Raw genomic sequence first — 17,384 nt, forward strand, 5'->3', positions numbered from 1 at the left:
GCCAAGAGGTTTGCCGAAAGGAAGCTGAAAGTTGGGCCAAAACTGTGAGCCTAAAAATACGCCAAAAATACGCTAAGAGCGGGTATATGGAATGGTACTCTCTCTCTCTCTCTCTCTCTCTCTCTCTCTCATACATGTATGCTCGTTCATTCACTCTAACCCTCACCTCTAACATGCATCCACTCTCCCTCTCACACATACAAACATACATACACACATTATTATACATACATGTTCATTCACTCTCTCACACTCACACACAAATACACACACATACATGCATACAGACAGACAGACAGACAGACATGCCGATTCAATCTTTCATTTACTCTCACACACGCACACAATACACACACACACACACACACACACACAAACATACATATTCATTCAGTCTCTCTTTCTCACACACTTATACATACACACACATGCATGTTCATTCAAACTTATATTTACTCTCACACAAACGCACACATACATACATACATACATACATACATACATACATACATACATACATACATACATACATACATACATACACACCTGCTCATTCATTTACTCACTTGCACACATTCAGACATTAAAAGGATAAGGAGTCTAAGAGAAGATCTTCCTAAAGAAGGCAGCCGCTCTCGTCAGCGCCTTTCTAAGGGGATGAATCTCTCTGTCATCCACAAAGCTGTGGTCGTCCTCGTCCTCGTACACCCAGTAGTCACTGTCATCGTCGTCACTTGGGGCAGGATAGTAAGCGGCGTGGTTGATGGTGACGGGGGCGGGGAGCGTCTCACCGTAGACAGGGCGGGCCCAGAACGGAGTGAAAACGCTCAGGGGGTCGGGACAACGGGAAGGGGACACAGCCAGGGAACGCTACACATCGAGGGGTGGAGGGAGGGACAAAGGAAGTCAAGTGAGACAGAAATACGGGATACTTTTGCAAAGGAAACGAATCACACTTTATTATAGGGACTGGGCAGACTTAATGTGCAACAAATCAGCTATACTAGACGGAAGAATTTATAGGGTGGGCATGTAAAACTACATACACAGTCGGACTCCTCATCCTGAGACGGCCACAAACTCACAGCCGCAGGAGTGCCATAATAGCGAATTATGTCCTCCCGAGCTGAAAAAGAAAAACGAAAGCTAGCCTCAGTTAAATGTACGCCGACGGCTACGTTAAAAAAATCACAATTCATGACTTCTGACAGCTACAGTATGCCACTCGACCTCGGCCCTTTGACACCTCGAAGTCCAAGTGTATGTAGGGTTACGGGCTGTACTGCAAGACAACATTTAACCAATAAAATGGGCCAAACAGCTGCCTTTCACGGAATACAGGTTATCTTACATCTGTACAACATCGCCCGACACTATAATGTACGAACAGGTTTCATCTGAGAACCACATGTCAAGTTTACAATCTAACATTTTCAGTTATGACAATTGCAAATGGCGGCCGCCATCTTCAGTCCCGATACTGCTGCCTAACAACGACCAATTTCACGTCTAATTTAACATCTTAATACTGTTAAGTGGAATAATTGTGATCTTAAATACCTTGAATGTGAAGCCTTGTATTCATCTTGGAAGAAGACACACTTGGAATGATACAGCAGTGAGCGAAACGTAGAGGTCAGCGGAGCAAAAGCGATCGTTTTTCTGTTGAAAACAGAAGGGACGTCGATAACGGCAACGGTAACTACGTTACGGAGTTCGATGAGTCAGAACGAGGCTCATCGCCAGCTTCCGGCGTGGTAAAGCCTAATGGCATTGCCAAGGGTGAAAACTGCCGGGTTTATTTCGTCTGAACACCGGTATTAAGTTGTATCTTACAACTGAAACGTTGCCTACATCAGTTCAGAGTTTGAAAAAATTGTGCAGGTGAAACTGGGTGTTTTTCGTGCCTCCATTACCCGAAACAGGGTGAATTTTGTTCACTATGAGATGGACATTAACCTTAAACGTTTGCTATGCCGAATAGCGATACCATATAACGACCCTCTATTATACTAGCCTTCACAATACCTTTTACATTCGACAAACTGACACGGGCTAGCAGGCTAGTAAGAATGCACATCTCTGATAATCCAAGTGGGATTTGGGAATTATTCCCAAGCCTACAGGGATAAAATAAAAGTTCAATGGTACTGGTATTTTCCAACGTGTGCAGCGACAGTTCTTATTTGGTTTGATTTCTAATCTGGAAACACGACGACCACAGAAAATAGCTAATAGGAGAGAAAGATAAATGACAAGCATATTGGTTTTTACTACACTAGGCCTGAGGGGCCGACCATTTCATGTTCCTTTGGAAGGGGGAGTGGGCGACGTTGGATTTTGTATGGAGACTAGATATTTTGCAGCTACAAATGCAAAATCAGTTAATATAAACTATGAGCCTAAATAAAACATTTTTCAAAAACCCACCTTGCAACAACGTATTTTTGGTGGCCAAAATGTTCTTTTTGTCCAACAGATGGAAGCATATTTAGTTTTCAATCAACTTTGGAGACAATATATTTTTTTCTGAAAAAATCCTAGCCACCCACACACTCACAGTCAGAGAAATCCTATTGACCGTCCCATTTTGAAAACCTTGATGTGGACGTACAGGGGTAGAATTCAGACCCCTTGTATCATTTAGGTATTTTTGAAGAATGCCAGATACGAATATTACGTCATATATATATATATATAAATATATATATATATATATATATATATTAATCTACTCTTGCATACAAGTGGGTGTCAATATAGGCTTTCTACTTGCGCCTGGCCTCGGCCTATGTATAAAAGCATGCCCTCTGCAATTTCTGAAGACCACGGGCCAAAAGACCAGCAGTGAGGTGATGAGACGAGTGGAATCCAATATTGACTGAGGCGAAGGGAGATCACTCTCAATCCCTTGTCCGACTACTGCTATTAGTTGGGTGAAGTGCTCGTAATATATCCCATGTGGCGACACTTGTGTTTTAGAGAAGAAAGGCAATTCTCGATTCGCACTCCTTTATAAAGGAAGCCACAATTATTGTTACATTAGAAACGATTAGCTATTATATTGGAATATAAAATTTATTCCAGATAACAAAGTATCAGAGAGCTGTCCTCGGAGAATATCCCATGTCACAATTGTCGCCACATAAACATTTAGAAGTGTCTGATCTTAAGGTAACCCCACCTATTTAGAAATCTTCTGCTTAGTGCAGATCATGAAATTGGGACACAGTAGCACAGCAATATAGAGGCAGCATTCACTTTTTAACAATATCCATATGAATTTATGTCTCATGTTCGGAAATCTTGGGATTTGGCCAATATTGCGATGCTGCTGTCGCCCATATATTATTAGCTGTAAGGAAGACACACTGTAGAGAAAACAGACGACTTGTGTATACATTACAGAAACATTTATTCAGATGACCGAAAGTCGAAAGTAATATGCCTCAAGGGAGATCCAAAAACAGGCCAAAATTGTATAGAAAGTATGGTCTTGTGCCATGCTAATGAGCCAAGAGGTTTGCCGAAAGGAAGCTGAAAGTTGGGCCAAAACTGTGAGCCTAAAAATACGCCAAAAATACGCTAAGAGCGGGTATATGGAATGGTACTCTCTCTCTCTCTCTCTCTCTCTCTCTCTCTCTCATACATGTATGCTCGTTCATTCACTCTAACCCTCACCTCTAACATGCATCCACTCTCCCTCTCACACATACAAACATACATACACACATTATTATACATACATGTTCATTCACTCTCTCACACTCACACACAAATACACACACATACATGCATACAGACAGACAGACAGACAGACATGCCGATTCAATCTTTCATTTACTCTCACACACGCACACAATACACACACACACACACACACACACACAAACATACATATTCATTCAGTCTCTCTTTCTCACACACTTATACATACACACACATGCATGTTCATTCAAACTTATATTTACTCTCACACAAACGCACACATACATACATACATACATACATACATACATACATACATACATACATACATACATACATACATACATACATACACACCTGCTCATTCATTTACTCACTTGCACACATTCAGACATTAAAAGGATAAGGAGTCTAAGAGAAGATCTTCCTAAAGAAGGCAGCCGCTCTCGTCAGTCACTGTCATCGTCGTCACTTGGGGCAGGATAGTAAGCGGCGTGGTTGATGGTGACGGGGGCGGGGAGCGTCTCACCGTAGACAGGGCGGGCCCAGAACGGAGTGAAAACGCTCAGGGGGTCGGGACAACGGGAAGGGGACACAGCCAGGGAACGCTACACATCGAGGGGTGGAGGGAGGGACAAAGGAAGTCAAGTGAGACAGAAATACGGGATACTTTTGCAAAGGAAACGAATCACACTTTATTATAGGGACTGGGCAGACTTAATGTGCAACAAATCAGCTATACTAGACGGAAGAATTTATAGGGTGGGCATGTAAAACTACATACACAGTCGGACTCCTCATCCTGAGACGGCCACAAACTCACAGCCGCAGGAGTGCCATAATAGCGAATTATGTCCTCCCGAGCTGAAAAAGAAAAACGAAAGCTAGCCTCAGTTAAATGTACGCCGACGGCTACGTTCAAAAAATCACAATTCATGACTTCTGACAGCTACAGTATGCCACTCGACCTCGGCCCTTTGACACCTCGAAGTCCAAGTGTATGTAGGGTTACGGGCTGTACTGCAAGACAACATTTAACCAATAAAATGGGCCAAACAGCTGCCTTTCACGGAATACGGGTTATCTTACATCTGTACAACATCGCCCGACACTATAATGTACGAACAGGTTTCATCTGAGAACCACATGTCAAGTTTACAATCTAACATTTTCAGTTATGACAATTGCAAATGGCGGCCGCCATCTTCAGTCCCGATACTGCTGCCTAACAACGACCAATTTCACGTCTAATTTAACATCTTAATACTGTTAAGTGGAATAATTGTGATCTTAAATACCTTGAATGTGAAGCCTTGTATTCATCTTGGAAGAAGACACACTTGGAATGATACAGCAGTGAGCGAAACGTAGAGGTCAGCGGAGCAAAAGCGATCGTTTTTCTGTTGAAAACAGAAGGGACGTCGATAACGGCAACGGTAACTACGTTACGGAGTTCGATGAGTCAGAACGAGGCTCATCGCCAGCTTCCGGCGTGGTAAAGCCTAATGGCATTGCCAAGGGTGAAAACTGCCGGGTTTATTTCGTCTGAACACCGGTATTAAGTTGTATCTTACAACTGAAACGTTGCCTACATCAGTTCAGAGTTTGAAAAAATTGTGCAGGTGAAACTGGGTGTTTTTCGTGCCTCCATTACCCGAAACAGGGTGAATTTTGTTCACTATGAGATGGACATTAACCTTAAACGTTTGCTATGCCGAATAGCGATACCATATAACGACCCTCTATTATACTAGCCTTCACAATACCTTTTACATTCGACAAACTGACACGGGCTAGCAGGCTAGTAAGAATGCACATCTCTGATAATCCAAGTGGGATTTGGGAATTATTCCCAAGCCTACAGGGATAAAATAAAAGTTCAATGGTACTGGTATTTTCCAACGTGTGCAGCGACAGTTCTTATTTGGTTTGATTTCTAATCTGGAAACACGACGACCACAGAAAATAGCTAATAGGAGAGAAAGATAAATGACAAGCATATTGGTTTTTACTACACTAGGCCTGAGGGGCCGACCATTTCATGTTCCTTTGGAAGGGGGAGTGGGCGACGTTGGATTTTGTATGGAGACTAGATATTTTGCAGCTACAAATGCAAAATCAGTTAATATAAACTATGAGCCTAAATAAAACATTTTTCAAAAACCCACCTTGCAACAACGTATTTTTGGTGGCCAAAATGTTCTTTTTGTCCAACAGATGGAAGCATATTTAGTTTTCAATCAACTTTGGAGACAATATATTTTTTTCTGAAAAAATCCTAGCCACCCACACACTCACAGTCAGAGAAATCCTATTGACCGTCCCATTTTGAAAACCTTGATGTGGACGTACAGGGGTAGAATTCAGACCCCTTGTATCACTTAGGTATTTTTGAAGAATGCCAGATACGAATATTACGTCATATATATATATATATATATATATATATATATTAATCTACTCTTGCATACAAGTGGGTGTCAATATAGGCTTTCTACTTGCGCCTGGCCTCGGCCTATGTATAAAAGCATGCCCTCTGCAATTTCTGAAGACCACGGGCCAAAAGACCAGCAGTGAGGTGATGAGACGAGTGGAATCCAATATTGACTGAGGCGAAGGGAGATCACTCTCAATCCCTTGTCCGACTACTGCTATTAGTTGGGTGAAGTGCTCGTAATATATCCCATGTGGCGACACTTGTGTTTTAGAGAAGAAAGGCAATTCTCGATTCGCACTCCTTTATAAAGGAAGCCACAATTATTGTTACATTAGAAACGATTAGCTATTATATTGGAATATAAAATTTATTCCAGATAACAAAGTATCAGAGAGCTGTCCTCGGAGAATATCCCGTGTCACAATTGTCGCCACATAAACATTTAGAAGTGTCTGATCTTAAGGTAACCCCACCTATTTAGAAATCTTCTGCTAAGTGCAGATCATGAAATTGGGACACAGCAGCACAGCAATATAGAGGCAGCATTCACTTTTTAACAATATCCATATGAATTTATGTCTCATGTTCGGAAATCTTGGGATTTGGCCAATATTGCGATGCTGCTGTCGCCCATATATTATTAGCTGTAAGGAAGAAACACTGTAGAGAAAACAGACGACTTGTGTATACATTACAGAAACATTTATTCAGATGACCGAAAGTCGAAAGTAATATGCCTCAAGGGAGATCCAAAAACGGGCCAAAATTGTATAGAAAGTATGGTCTTGTGCCATGCTAATAAGCCAAGAGGTTTGCCGAAAGGAAGCTGAAAGTTGGGCCTAAACTGTGAGCCTAAAAATACGCCAAAAATACGCTAAGAGCGGGTATATGGAATGGTACTCTCTCTCTCTCTCTCTCTCTCTCTCTCTCTCTCTCTCTCATACATGTATGCTCGTTCATTCACTCTAACCCTCACCTCTAACATGCATCCACTCTCCCTCTCACACATACAAACATACATACACACATTATTATACATACATGCTCATTCACTCTCTCACACTCACACACAAATACACACACATACATGCATACAGACAGACAGAGAGACATGCCGATTCAATCTTTCATTTACTCTCACACACGCACACAATACACACACACACACACACACAAACATACATATTCATTCAGTCTCTCTTTCTCACACACTTATACATACACACACATGCATGTTCATTCAAACTTATATTTACTCTCACACAAACGCATACATACATACATACATACATACATACATACATACATACATACATACATACATACATACATACACACCTGCTCATTCATTCACTCACTTGCACACATTCAGACATTAAAAGGATAAGGAGTCTAAGAGAAGATCTTCCTAAAGAAGGCAGCCGCTCTCGTCAGCGCCTTTCTAAGGGGATGAATCTCTCTGTCATCCACAAAGCTGTGGTCGTCCTCGTCCTCGTACACCCAGTAGTCACTGTCATCGTCGTCACTTGGGGCAGGATAGTAAGCGGCGTGGTTGATGGTGACGGGGGCGGGGAGCGTCTCACCGTAGACAGGGCGGGCCCAGAACGGAGTGAAAACGCTCAGGGGGTCGGGACAACGGGAAGGGGACACAGCCAGGGAACGCTACACATCGAGGGGTGGAGGGAGGGACAAAGGAAGTCAAGTGAGACAGAAATACGGGATACTTTTGCAAAGAAAACGAATCACACTTTATTATAGGGACTGGGCAGACTTAATGTGCAACAAATCAGCTATACTAGACGGAAGAATTTATAGGGTGGGCATGTAAAACTACATACACAGTCGGACTCCTCATCCTGAGACGGCCACAAACTCACAGCCGCAGGAGTGCCATAATAGCGAATTATGTCCTCCCGAGCTGAAAAAGAAAAACGAAAGCTAGCCTCAGTTAAATGTACGCCGACGGCTACGTTCAAAAAATCACAATTCATGACTTCTGACAGCTACAGTATGCCACTCGACCTCGGCCCTTTGACACCTCGAAGTCCAAGTGTATGTAGGGTTACGGGCTGTACTGCAAGACAACATTTAACCAATAAAATGGGCCAAACAGCTGCCTTTCACGGAATACGGGTTATCTTACATCTGTACAACATCGCCCGACACTATAATGTACGAACAGGTTTCATCTGAGAACCACATGTCAAGTTTACAATCTAACATTTCAAGTTATGACAATTGCAAATGGCGGCCGCCATCTTCAGTCCCGATACTGCTGCCTAACAACGACCAATTTCACGTCTAATTTAACATCTTAATACTGTTAAGTGGAATAATTGTGATCTTAAATACCTTGAATGTGAAGCCTTGTATTCATCTTGGAAGAAGACACACTTGGAATGATACAGCAGTGAGCGAAACGTAGAGGTCAGCGGAGCAAAAGCGATCGTTTTTCTGTTGAAAACAGAAGGGACGTCGATAACGGCAACGGTAACTACGTTACGGAGTTCGATGAGTCAGAACGAGGCTCATCGCCAGCTTCCGGCGTGGTAAAGCCTAATGGCATTGCCAAGGGTGAAAACTGCCGGGTTTATTTCGTCTGAACACCGGTATTAAGTTGTATCTTACAACTGAAACGTTGCCTACATCAGTTCAGAGTTTGAAAAAATTGTGCAGGTGAAACTGGGTGTTTTTCGTGCCTCCATTACCCGAAACAGGGTGAATTTTGTTCACTATGAGATGGACATTAACCTTAAACGTTTGCTATGCCGAATAGTGATACCATATAACGACCCTCTATTATACTAGCCTTCACAATACCTTTTACATTCGACAAACTGACACGGGCTAGCAGGCTAGTAAGAATGCAAATCTCTGATAATCCAAGTGGGATTTGGGAATTATTCCCAAGCCTACAGGGATAAAATAAAAGTTCAATGGTACTGGTATTTTCCAACGTGTGCAGCGACAGTTCTTATTTGGTTTGATTTCTAATCTGGAAACACGACGACAAAAGAAAATAGCTAATAGGAGAGAAAGATAAATGACAAGCATATTGGTTTTTACTACACTAGGCCTGAGGGGCCGACCATTTCATGTTCCTTTGGAAGGGGGAGTGGGCGACGTTGGATTTTGTATGGAGACTAGATATTTTTCAGCTACAAATGCAAAATCAGTTAATATAAACTATGAGCCTAAATAAAACATTTTTCAAAAACCCACCTTGCAACAACGTATTTTTGGTGGCCAAAATGTTCTTTTTGTCCAACAGATGGAAGCATATTTAGTTTTCAATCAACTTTGGAGACAATATATTTTTTTCTGAAAAAATCCTAGCCACCCACACACTCACAGTCAGAGAAATCCTATTGACCGTCCCATTTTGAAAACCTTGATGTGGACGTACAGGGGTAGAATTCAGACCCCTTGTATCATTTAGGTATTTTTGTAGAATGCCAGATACGAATATTACGTCATATATATATATATATATATATATATATATATATATATATATATATATATATATTAATCTACTCTTGCATACAAGTGGGTGTCAATATAGGCTTTCTACTTGCGCCTGGCATCGGCCTATGTATAAAAGCATGCCCTCTGCAATTTCTGAAGACCACGGGCCAAAAGACCAGCAGTAAGGTGATGAGACGAGTGGAATCCAATATTGACTGAGGCGAAGGGAGATCACTCTCAATCCCTTGTCCGACTACTGCTATTAGTTGGGTGAAGTGCTCGTAATATATCCCATGTGGCGACACTTGTGTTTTAGAGAAGAAAGGCAATTCTCGATTCGCACTCCTTTATAAAGGAAGCCACAATTATTGTTACATTAGAAACGATTAGCTATTATATTGGAATATAAAATTTATTCCAGATAACAAAGTATCAGAGAGCTGTCCTCGGAGAATATCCTGTGTCACAATTGTCGCCACATAAACATTTAGAAGTGTCTGATCTTAAGGTAACCCCACCTATTTAGAAATCTTCTGCTAAGTGCAGATCATGAAATTGGGACACAGCAGCACAGCAATATAGAGGCAGCATTCACTTTTTAACAATATCCATATGAATTTATGTCTCATGTTCGGAAATCTTGGGATTTGGCCAATATTGCGATGCTGCTGTCGCCCATATATTATTAGCTGTAAGGAAGAAACACTGTAGAGAAAACAGACGACTTGTGTATACATTACAGAAACATTTATTCAGATGACCGAAAGTCGAAAGTAATATGCCTCAAGGGAGATCCAAAAACGGGCCAAAATTGTATAGAAAGTATGGTCTTGTGCCATGCTAATAAGCCAAGAGGTTTGCCGAAAGGAAACTGAAAGTTGGGCCAAAACTGTGAGCCTAAAAATACGCCAAAAATACGCTAAGAGCGGGTATATGGAATGGTACTCTCTCTCTCTCTCTCTCTCTCTCATACATGTATGCTCGTTCATTCACTCTAACCCTCACCTCTAACATGCATCCACTCTCCCTCTCACACATACAAACATACATACACACATTATTATACATACATGCTCATTCACTCTCTCACACTCACACACAAATACACACACACACATGCATACAGACAGACAGACAGACATGCCGATTCAATCTTTCATTTACTCTCACACACGCACACAATACACACACACACACACACAAACATACATATTCATTCAGTCTCTCTTTCTCACACACTTATACATACACACACATGCATGTTCATTCAAACTTATATTTACTCTCACACAAACGCACACATACATACATACATACATACATACATACATACATACATACATACATACATACATACATACATACATACATACATACATACATACATACATACATACATACATACATACACACCTGCTCATTCATTCACTCACTTGCACACATTCAGACATTAAAAGGATAAGGAGTCTAAGAGAAGATCTTCCTAAAGAAGGCAGCAGCTCTCGTCAGCGCCTTTCTAAGGGGATGAATCTCTCTGTCATCCACAAAGCTGTGGTCGTCCTCGTCCTCGTACACCCAGTAGTCACTGTCATCGTCGTCACTTGGGGCAGGATAGTAAGCGGCGTGGTTGATGGTGACGGGGGCGGGGAGCGTCTCACCGTAGACAGGGCGGGCCCAGAACGGAGTGAAAACGCTCAGGGGGTCGGGACAACGGGAAGGGGACACAGCCAGGGAACGCTACACATCGAGGGGTGGAGGGAGGGACAAAGGAAGTCAAGTGAGACAGAAATACGGGATACTTTTGCAAAGGAAACGAATCACACTTTATTATAGGGACTGGGCAGACTTAATGTGCAACAAATCAGCTATACTAGACGGAAGAATTTATAGGGTGGGCATGTAAAACTACATACACAGTCGGACTCCTCATCCTGAGACGGCCACAAACTCACAGCCGCAGGAGTGCCATAATAGCGAATTATGTCCTCCCGAGCTGAAAAAGAAAAACGAAAGCTAGCCTCAGTTAAATGTACGCCGACGGCTACGTTCAAAAAATCACAATTCATGACTTCTGACAGCTACAGTATGCCACTCGACCTCGGCCCTTTGACACCTCGAAGTCCAAGTGTATGTAGGGTTACGGGCTGTACTGCAAGACAACATTTAACCAATAAAATGGGCCAAACAGCTGCCTTTCACGGAATACGGGTTATCTTACATCTGTACAACATCGCCCGACACTATAATGTACGAACAGGTTTCATCTGAGAACCACATGTCAAGTTTACAATCTAACATTTTCAGTTATGACAATTGCAAATGGCGGCCGCCATCTTCAGTCCCGATAATGCTGCCTAACAACGACCAATTTCACGTCTAATTTAACATCTTAATACTGTTAAGTGGAATAATTGTGATCTTAAATACCTTGAATGTGAAGCCTTGTATTCATCTTGGAAGAAGACACACTTGGAATGATACAGCAGTGAGCGAAACGTAGAGGTCAGCGGAGCAAAAGCGATCGTTTTTCTGTTGAAAACAGAAGGGACGTCGATAACGGCAACGGTAACTACGTTACGGAGTTCGATGAGTCAGAACGAGGCTCATCGCCAGCTTCCGGCGTGGTAAAGCCTAATGGCATTGCCAAGGGTGAAAACTGCCGGGTTTATTTCGTCTGAACACCGGTATTAAGTTGTATCTTACAACTGAAACGTTGCCTACATCAGTTCAGAGTTTGAAAAAATTGTGCAGGTGAAACTGGGTGTTTTTCGTGCCTCCATTACCCGAAACAGGGTTAATTTTGTTCACTATGAGATGGACATTAACCTTAAACGTTTGCTATGCCGAATAGCGATACCACATAACGACCCTCTATTATACTAGCCTTCACAATACCTTTTACATTCGACAAACTGACACGGGCTAGCAGGCTAGTAAGAATGCACATCTCTGATAATCCAAGTGGGATTTGGGAATTATTCCCAAGCCTACAGGGATAAAATAAAAGTTCAATGGTACTGGTATTTTCCAACGTGTGCAGCGACAGTTCTTATTTGGTTTGATTTCTAATCTGGAAACACGACGACCACAGAAAATAGCTAATAGGAGAGAAAGATAAATGACAAGCATATTGGTTTTTACTACACTAGGCCTGAGGGGCCGACCATTTCATGTTCCTTTGGAAGGGGGAGTGGGCGACGTTGGATTTTGTATGGAGACTAGATATTTTGCAGCTACAAATGCAAAATCAGTTAATATAAACTATGAGCCTAAATAAAACATTTTTCAAAAACCCACCTTGCAACAACGTATTTTTGGTGGCCGACATGTTCTTTTTGTCCAACAGATGGAAGCATATTTAGTTTTCAATCAACTTTGGAGACAATATATTTTTTTCTGAAAAAATCCTAGCCACCCACACACTCACAGTCAGAGAAATCCTATTGACCGTCCCATTTTGAAAACCTTGATGTGGACGTACAGGGGTAGAATTCAGACCCCTTGTATCATTTAGGTATTTTTGTAGAATGCCAGATACGAATATTACGTCATATATATATATATATTAATCTACTCTTGCATACAAGTGGGTGTCAATATAGGCTTTCTACTTGCGCCTGGCCTCGGCCTATGTATAAAAGCATGCCCTCTGCAATTTCTGAAGACCACGGGCCAAAAGACCAGCAGTGAGGTGATGAGACGAGTGGAATCCAATATTGACTGAGGCGAAGGGAGATCACTCTCAATCCCTTGTCCGACTACTGCTATTAGTTGGGTGAAGTGCTCGTAATATATCCCATGTGGCGACACTTGTGTTTTAGAGAAGAAAGGCAATTCTCGATTCGCACTCCTTTATAAAGGAAGCCACAATTATTGTTACATTAGAAACGATTAGCTATTATATTGGAATATAAAATTTATTCCAGATAACAAAGTATCAGAGAGCTGTCCTCGGAGAATATCCCGTGTCACATTTGTCGCCACATAAACATTTAGAAGTGTCTGATCTTAAGGTAACCCCACCTATTTAGAAATCTTCTGCTAAGTGCAGATCATGAAATTGGGACACAGCAGCACAGCAATATAGAGGCAGCATTCACTTTTTAACAATATCCATATGAATTTATGTCTCATGTTCGGAAATCTTGGGATTTGGCCAATATTGCGATGCTGCTGTCGCCCATATATTATTAGCTGTAAGGAAGAAACACTGTAGAGAAAACAGACGACTTGTGTATACATTACAGAAACATTTATTCAGATGACCGAAAGTCGAAAGTAATATGCCTCAAGGGAGATCCAAAAACGGGCCAAAATTGTATAGAAAGTATGGTCTTGTGCCATGCTAATAAGCCAAGAGGTTTGCCGAAAGGAAGCTGAAAGTTGGGCCAAAACTGTGAGCCTAAAAATACGCCAAAAATACGCTAAGAGCGGGTATATGGAATGGTACTCTCTCTCTCTCTCTCTCTCTCTCTCTCTCTCTCTCATACTGTATGCTCGTTCATTCACTCTAACCCTCACCTCTAACATGCATCCACTCTCCCTCTCACACATACAAACATACATACACACATTATTATACATACATGCTCATTCACTCTCTCACACTCACACACAAATACACACACATACATGCATACAGACAGACAGACAGACATGCCGATTCAATCTTTCATTTACTCTCACACACGCACACAATACACACACACACACACACACACAAACATACATATTCATTCAGTCTCTCTTTCTCACACACTTATACATACACACACATGCATGTTCATTCAAACTTATATTTACTCTCACACAAACGCACACATACATACATACATACATACATACATACATACATACACACCTGCTCATTCATTCACTCACTTGCACACATTCAGACATTAAAAGGATAAGGAGTCTAAGAGAAGATCTTCCTAAAGAAGGCAGCCGCTCTCGTCAGCGCCTTTCTAAGGGGATGAATCTCTCTGTCATCCACAAAGCTGTGGTCGTCCTCGTCCTCGTACACCCAGTAGTCACTGTCATCGTCGTCACTTGGGGCAGGATAGTAAGCGGCGTGGTTGATGGTGACGGGGGCGGGGAGCGTCTCACCGTAGACAGGGCGGGCCCAGAACGGAGTGAAAACGCTCAGGGGGTCGGGACAACGGGAAGGGGACACAGCCAGGGAACGCTACACATCGAGGGGTGGAGGGAGGGACAAAGGAAGTCAAGTGAGACAGAAATACGGGATACTTTTGCAAAGGAAACGAATCACACTTTATTATAGGGACTGGGCAGACTTAATGTGCAACAAATCAGCTATACTAGACGGAAGAATTTATAGGGTGGGCATGTAAAACTACATACACAGTCGGACTCCTCATCCTGAGACGGCCACAAACTCACAGCCGCAGGAGTGCCATAATAGCGAATTATGTCCTCCCGAGCTGAAAAAGAAAAACGAAAGCTAGCCTCAGTTAAATGTACGCCGACGGCTACGTTCAAAAAATCACAATTCATGACTTCTGACAGCTACAGTATGCCACTCGACCTCGGCCCTTTGACACCTCGAAGTCCAAGTGTATGTAGGGTTACGGGCTGTACTGCAAGACAACATTTAACCAATAAAATGGGCCAAACAGCTGCCTTTCACGGAATACGGGTTATCTTACATCTGTACAACATCGCCCGACACTATAATGTACGAACAGGTTTCATCTGAGAACCACATGTCAAGTTTACAATCTAACATTTTCAGTTATGACAATTGCAAATGGCGGCCGCCATCTTCAGTCCCGATACTGCTGCCTAACAACGACCAATTTCACGTCTAATTTAACATCTTAATACTGTTAAGTGGAATAATTGTGATCTTAAATACCTTGAATGTGAAGCCTTGTATTCATCTTGGAAGAAGACACACTTGGAATGATACAGCAGTGAGCGAAACGTAGAGGTCAGCGGAGCAAAAGCGATCGTTTTTCTGTTGAAAACAGAAGGGACGTCGATAACGGCAACGGTAACTACGTTACGGAGTTAAGTGAGTCAGAACGAGGCTCATCGCCAGCTTCCGGCGTGGTAAAGCCTAATGGCATTGCCAAGGGTGAAAACTGCCGGGTTTATTTCGTCTGAACACCGGTATTAAGTTGTATCTTACAACTGAAACGTTGCCTACATCAGTTCAGAGTTTGAAAAAATTGTGCAGGTGAAACTGGGTGTTTTTCGTGCCTCCATTACCCGAAACAGGGTGAATTTTGTTCACTATGAGATGGACATTAACCTTAAACGTTTGCTATGCCGAATAGCGATACCATATAACGACCCTCTATTATACTAGCCTTCACAATACCTTTTACATTCGACAAACTGACACGGGCTAGCAGGCTAGTAAGAATGCACATCTCTGATAATCCAAGTGGGATTTGGGAATTATTCCCAAGCCTACAGGGATAAAATAAAAGTTCAATGGTACTGGTATTTTCCAACGTGTGCAGCGACAGTTCTTATTTGGTTTGATTTCTAATCTGGAAACACGACGACCACAGAAAAAAGCTAATAGGAGAGAAACAATAAATGACAAGCATATTGGTTTTTACTACACTAGGCCTGAGGGGCCGACCATTTCATGTTCCTTTGGAAGGGGGAGTGGGCGACGTTGGATTTTGTATGGAGACTAGATATTTTGCAGCTACAAATGCAAAATCAGTTAATATAAACTATGAGCCTAAATAAAACATTTTTCAAAAACCCACCTTGCAACAACGTATTTTTGGTGGCCGACATGTTCTTTTTGTCCAACAGATGGAAGCATATTTAGTTTTCAATCAACTTTGGAGACAATATATTTTTTTCTGAAAAAATCCTAGCCACCCACACACTCACAGTCAGAGAAATCCTATTGACCGTCCCATTTTGAAAACCTTGATGTGGACGTACAGGGGTAGAATTCAGACCCCTTGTATCATTTAGGTATTTTTGTAGAATGCCATATACGAATATTACGTCATATATATATATATATTAATCTACTCTTGCATACAAGTGGGTGTCAATATAGGCTTTCTACTTGCGCCTGGCCTCGGCCTATGTATAAAAGCATGCCCTCTGCAATTTCTGAAGACCACGGGCCAAAAGACCAGCAGTGAGGTGATGAGACGAGTGGAATCCAATATTGACTGAGGCGAAGGGAGATCACTCTCAATCCCTTGTCCGACTACTGCTATTAGTTGGGTGAAGTGCTCGTAATATATCCCATGTGGCGACACTTGTGTTTTAGAGAAGAAAGGCAATTCTCGATTCGCACTCCTTTATAAAGGAAGCCACAATTATTGTTACATTAGAAACGATTAGCTATTATATTGGAATATAAAATTTATTCCAGATAACAAAGTATCAGAGAGCTGTCCTCAGAGAATATCCCGTGTCACAATTGTCGCCACATAAACATTTAGAAGTGTCTGATCTTAAGGTAACCCCACCTATTTAGAAATCTTCTGCTAAGTGCAGATCATGAAATTGGGACACAGCAGCACAGCAATATAGAGGCAGCATTCACTTTTTAACAATATCCATATGAATTTATGTCTCATGTTCGGAAATCTTGGGATTTGGCCAATATTGCGATGCTGCTGTCGCCCATATATTATTAGCTGTAAGGAAGAAACACTGTAGAGAAAACAGACGACTTGTGTATACATTACAGAAACATTTATTCAGATGACCGAAAGTCGAAAGTAATATGCCTCAAGGGAGATCCAAAAACGGGCCAAAATTGTAT

General features: G+C 41.9%; 4 protein-coding genes across 7 annotated transcripts; all 4 read right to left on the reverse strand.

Moving 5' to 3' along the window:
- Nucleotides 1-566: 566 nt before the first annotated feature.
- On the reverse strand, nucleotides 567-2,435 carry LOC125376164. The gene is made up of 3 exons (XM_048388007.1): nucleotides 1,561-2,435; nucleotides 1,047-1,126; nucleotides 567-870 (listed from the first exon to the last, which is right to left on the reverse strand). The coding sequence occupies exons 1-3, from the start codon at nucleotides 1,583-1,585 to the stop codon at nucleotides 601-603; spliced, it is 375 nt and encodes a 124-aa protein (XP_048243964.1). The 5' UTR covers nucleotides 1,586-2,435; the 3' UTR covers nucleotides 567-600.
- A 5,017-nt stretch (nucleotides 2,436-7,452) lies between these two features.
- On the reverse strand, nucleotides 7,453-8,895 carry LOC125376161. Of its 2 annotated transcripts, XM_048387995.1 has the most exons (3): nucleotides 8,498-8,895; nucleotides 7,984-8,063; nucleotides 7,453-7,807 (listed from the first exon to the last, which is right to left on the reverse strand). In XM_048387995.1, exons 1-3 carry the CDS (start codon nucleotides 8,520-8,522, stop codon nucleotides 7,538-7,540), a joined length of 375 nt encoding a protein of 124 aa, XP_048243952.1. In that variant the 5' UTR covers nucleotides 8,523-8,895; the 3' UTR covers nucleotides 7,453-7,537. The 2 variants fall into 2 exon arrangements, with proteins under 2 accessions (XP_048243952.1, XP_048243951.1); XM_048387994.1 differs by lacking the exon at nucleotides 8,498-8,895 and having other exon boundaries at nucleotides 7,984-8,468.
- Nucleotides 8,896-10,953: 2,058 nt separating this feature from the next.
- LOC125376051 lies at nucleotides 10,954-14,226 on the reverse strand. Of its 2 annotated transcripts, XM_048387351.1 has the most exons (3): nucleotides 12,041-14,226; nucleotides 11,527-11,606; nucleotides 10,960-11,350 (listed from the first exon to the last, which is right to left on the reverse strand). In XM_048387351.1, exons 1-3 carry the CDS (start codon nucleotides 12,063-12,065, stop codon nucleotides 11,081-11,083), a joined length of 375 nt encoding a protein of 124 aa, XP_048243308.1. In that variant the 5' UTR covers nucleotides 12,066-14,226; the 3' UTR covers nucleotides 10,960-11,080. The 2 variants fall into 2 exon arrangements, with proteins under 2 accessions (XP_048243307.1, XP_048243308.1); XM_048387350.1 differs by lacking the exon at nucleotides 12,041-14,226 and having other exon boundaries at nucleotides 10,954-11,350; nucleotides 11,527-12,034.
- A 212-nt stretch (nucleotides 14,227-14,438) lies between these two features.
- LOC125376170 lies at nucleotides 14,439-15,626 on the reverse strand. Of its 2 annotated transcripts, XM_048388032.1 has the most exons (3): nucleotides 15,489-15,626; nucleotides 14,975-15,054; nucleotides 14,439-14,798 (listed from the first exon to the last, which is right to left on the reverse strand). In XM_048388032.1, the coding sequence occupies exons 1-3, from the start codon at nucleotides 15,511-15,513 to the stop codon at nucleotides 14,529-14,531; spliced, it is 375 nt and encodes a 124-aa protein (XP_048243989.1). In that variant the 5' UTR covers nucleotides 15,514-15,626; the 3' UTR covers nucleotides 14,439-14,528. The 2 variants fall into 2 exon arrangements, with proteins under 2 accessions (XP_048243989.1, XP_048243987.1); XM_048388030.1 differs by lacking the exon at nucleotides 15,489-15,626 and having other exon boundaries at nucleotides 14,975-15,464.
- Between the last annotated feature and the right edge of the window lie 1,758 nt (nucleotides 15,627-17,384).

Source organism: Haliotis rufescens, unplaced genomic scaffold (assembly GCF_023055435.1).
Source record: "Haliotis rufescens isolate VD_foot unplaced genomic scaffold, xgHalRufe1.0.p SCAF_7, whole genome shotgun sequence".
Lineage (NCBI taxonomy): Eukaryota > Metazoa > Mollusca > Gastropoda > Lepetellida > Haliotidae > Haliotis > Haliotis rufescens.

Bases quoted from the DNA above. Each gene is read 5' to 3' on its own strand.
- LOC125376164 (XM_048388007.1), bottom strand. From the start codon at position 1,585: ATGAATACAAGGCTTCACATTCAAG. The intron at 1,127-1,560 runs GTATTTAAGATC...TTTCTTTTTCAG, and splicing joins TACAAGGCTTCACATTCAAG to CTCGGGAGGACATAATTCGC. The intron at 871-1,046 runs GTATGTAGTTTT...CTCGATGTGTAG, and splicing joins AGGATGAGGAGTCCGACTGT to CGTTCCCTGGCTGTGTCCCC.
- LOC125376161 (XM_048387994.1), bottom strand. From the start codon at position 8,136: ATGAATTGTGATTTTTTGAACGTAGCCGTCGGCGTACATTTAACTGAG. The intron at 7,808-7,983 runs GTATGTAGTTTT...CTCGATGTGTAG, and splicing joins AGGATGAGGAGTCCGACTGT to CGTTCCCTGGCTGTGTCCCC.
- LOC125376051 (XM_048387350.1), bottom strand. From the start codon at position 11,679: ATGAATTGTGATTTTTTGAACGTAGCCGTCGGCGTACATTTAACTGAG. The intron at 11,351-11,526 runs GTATGTAGTTTT...CTCGATGTGTAG, and splicing joins AGGATGAGGAGTCCGACTGT to CGTTCCCTGGCTGTGTCCCC.
- LOC125376170 (XM_048388030.1), bottom strand. From the start codon at position 15,127: ATGAATTGTGATTTTTTGAACGTAGCCGTCGGCGTACATTTAACTGAG. The intron at 14,799-14,974 runs GTATGTAGTTTT...CTCGATGTGTAG, and splicing joins AGGATGAGGAGTCCGACTGT to CGTTCCCTGGCTGTGTCCCC.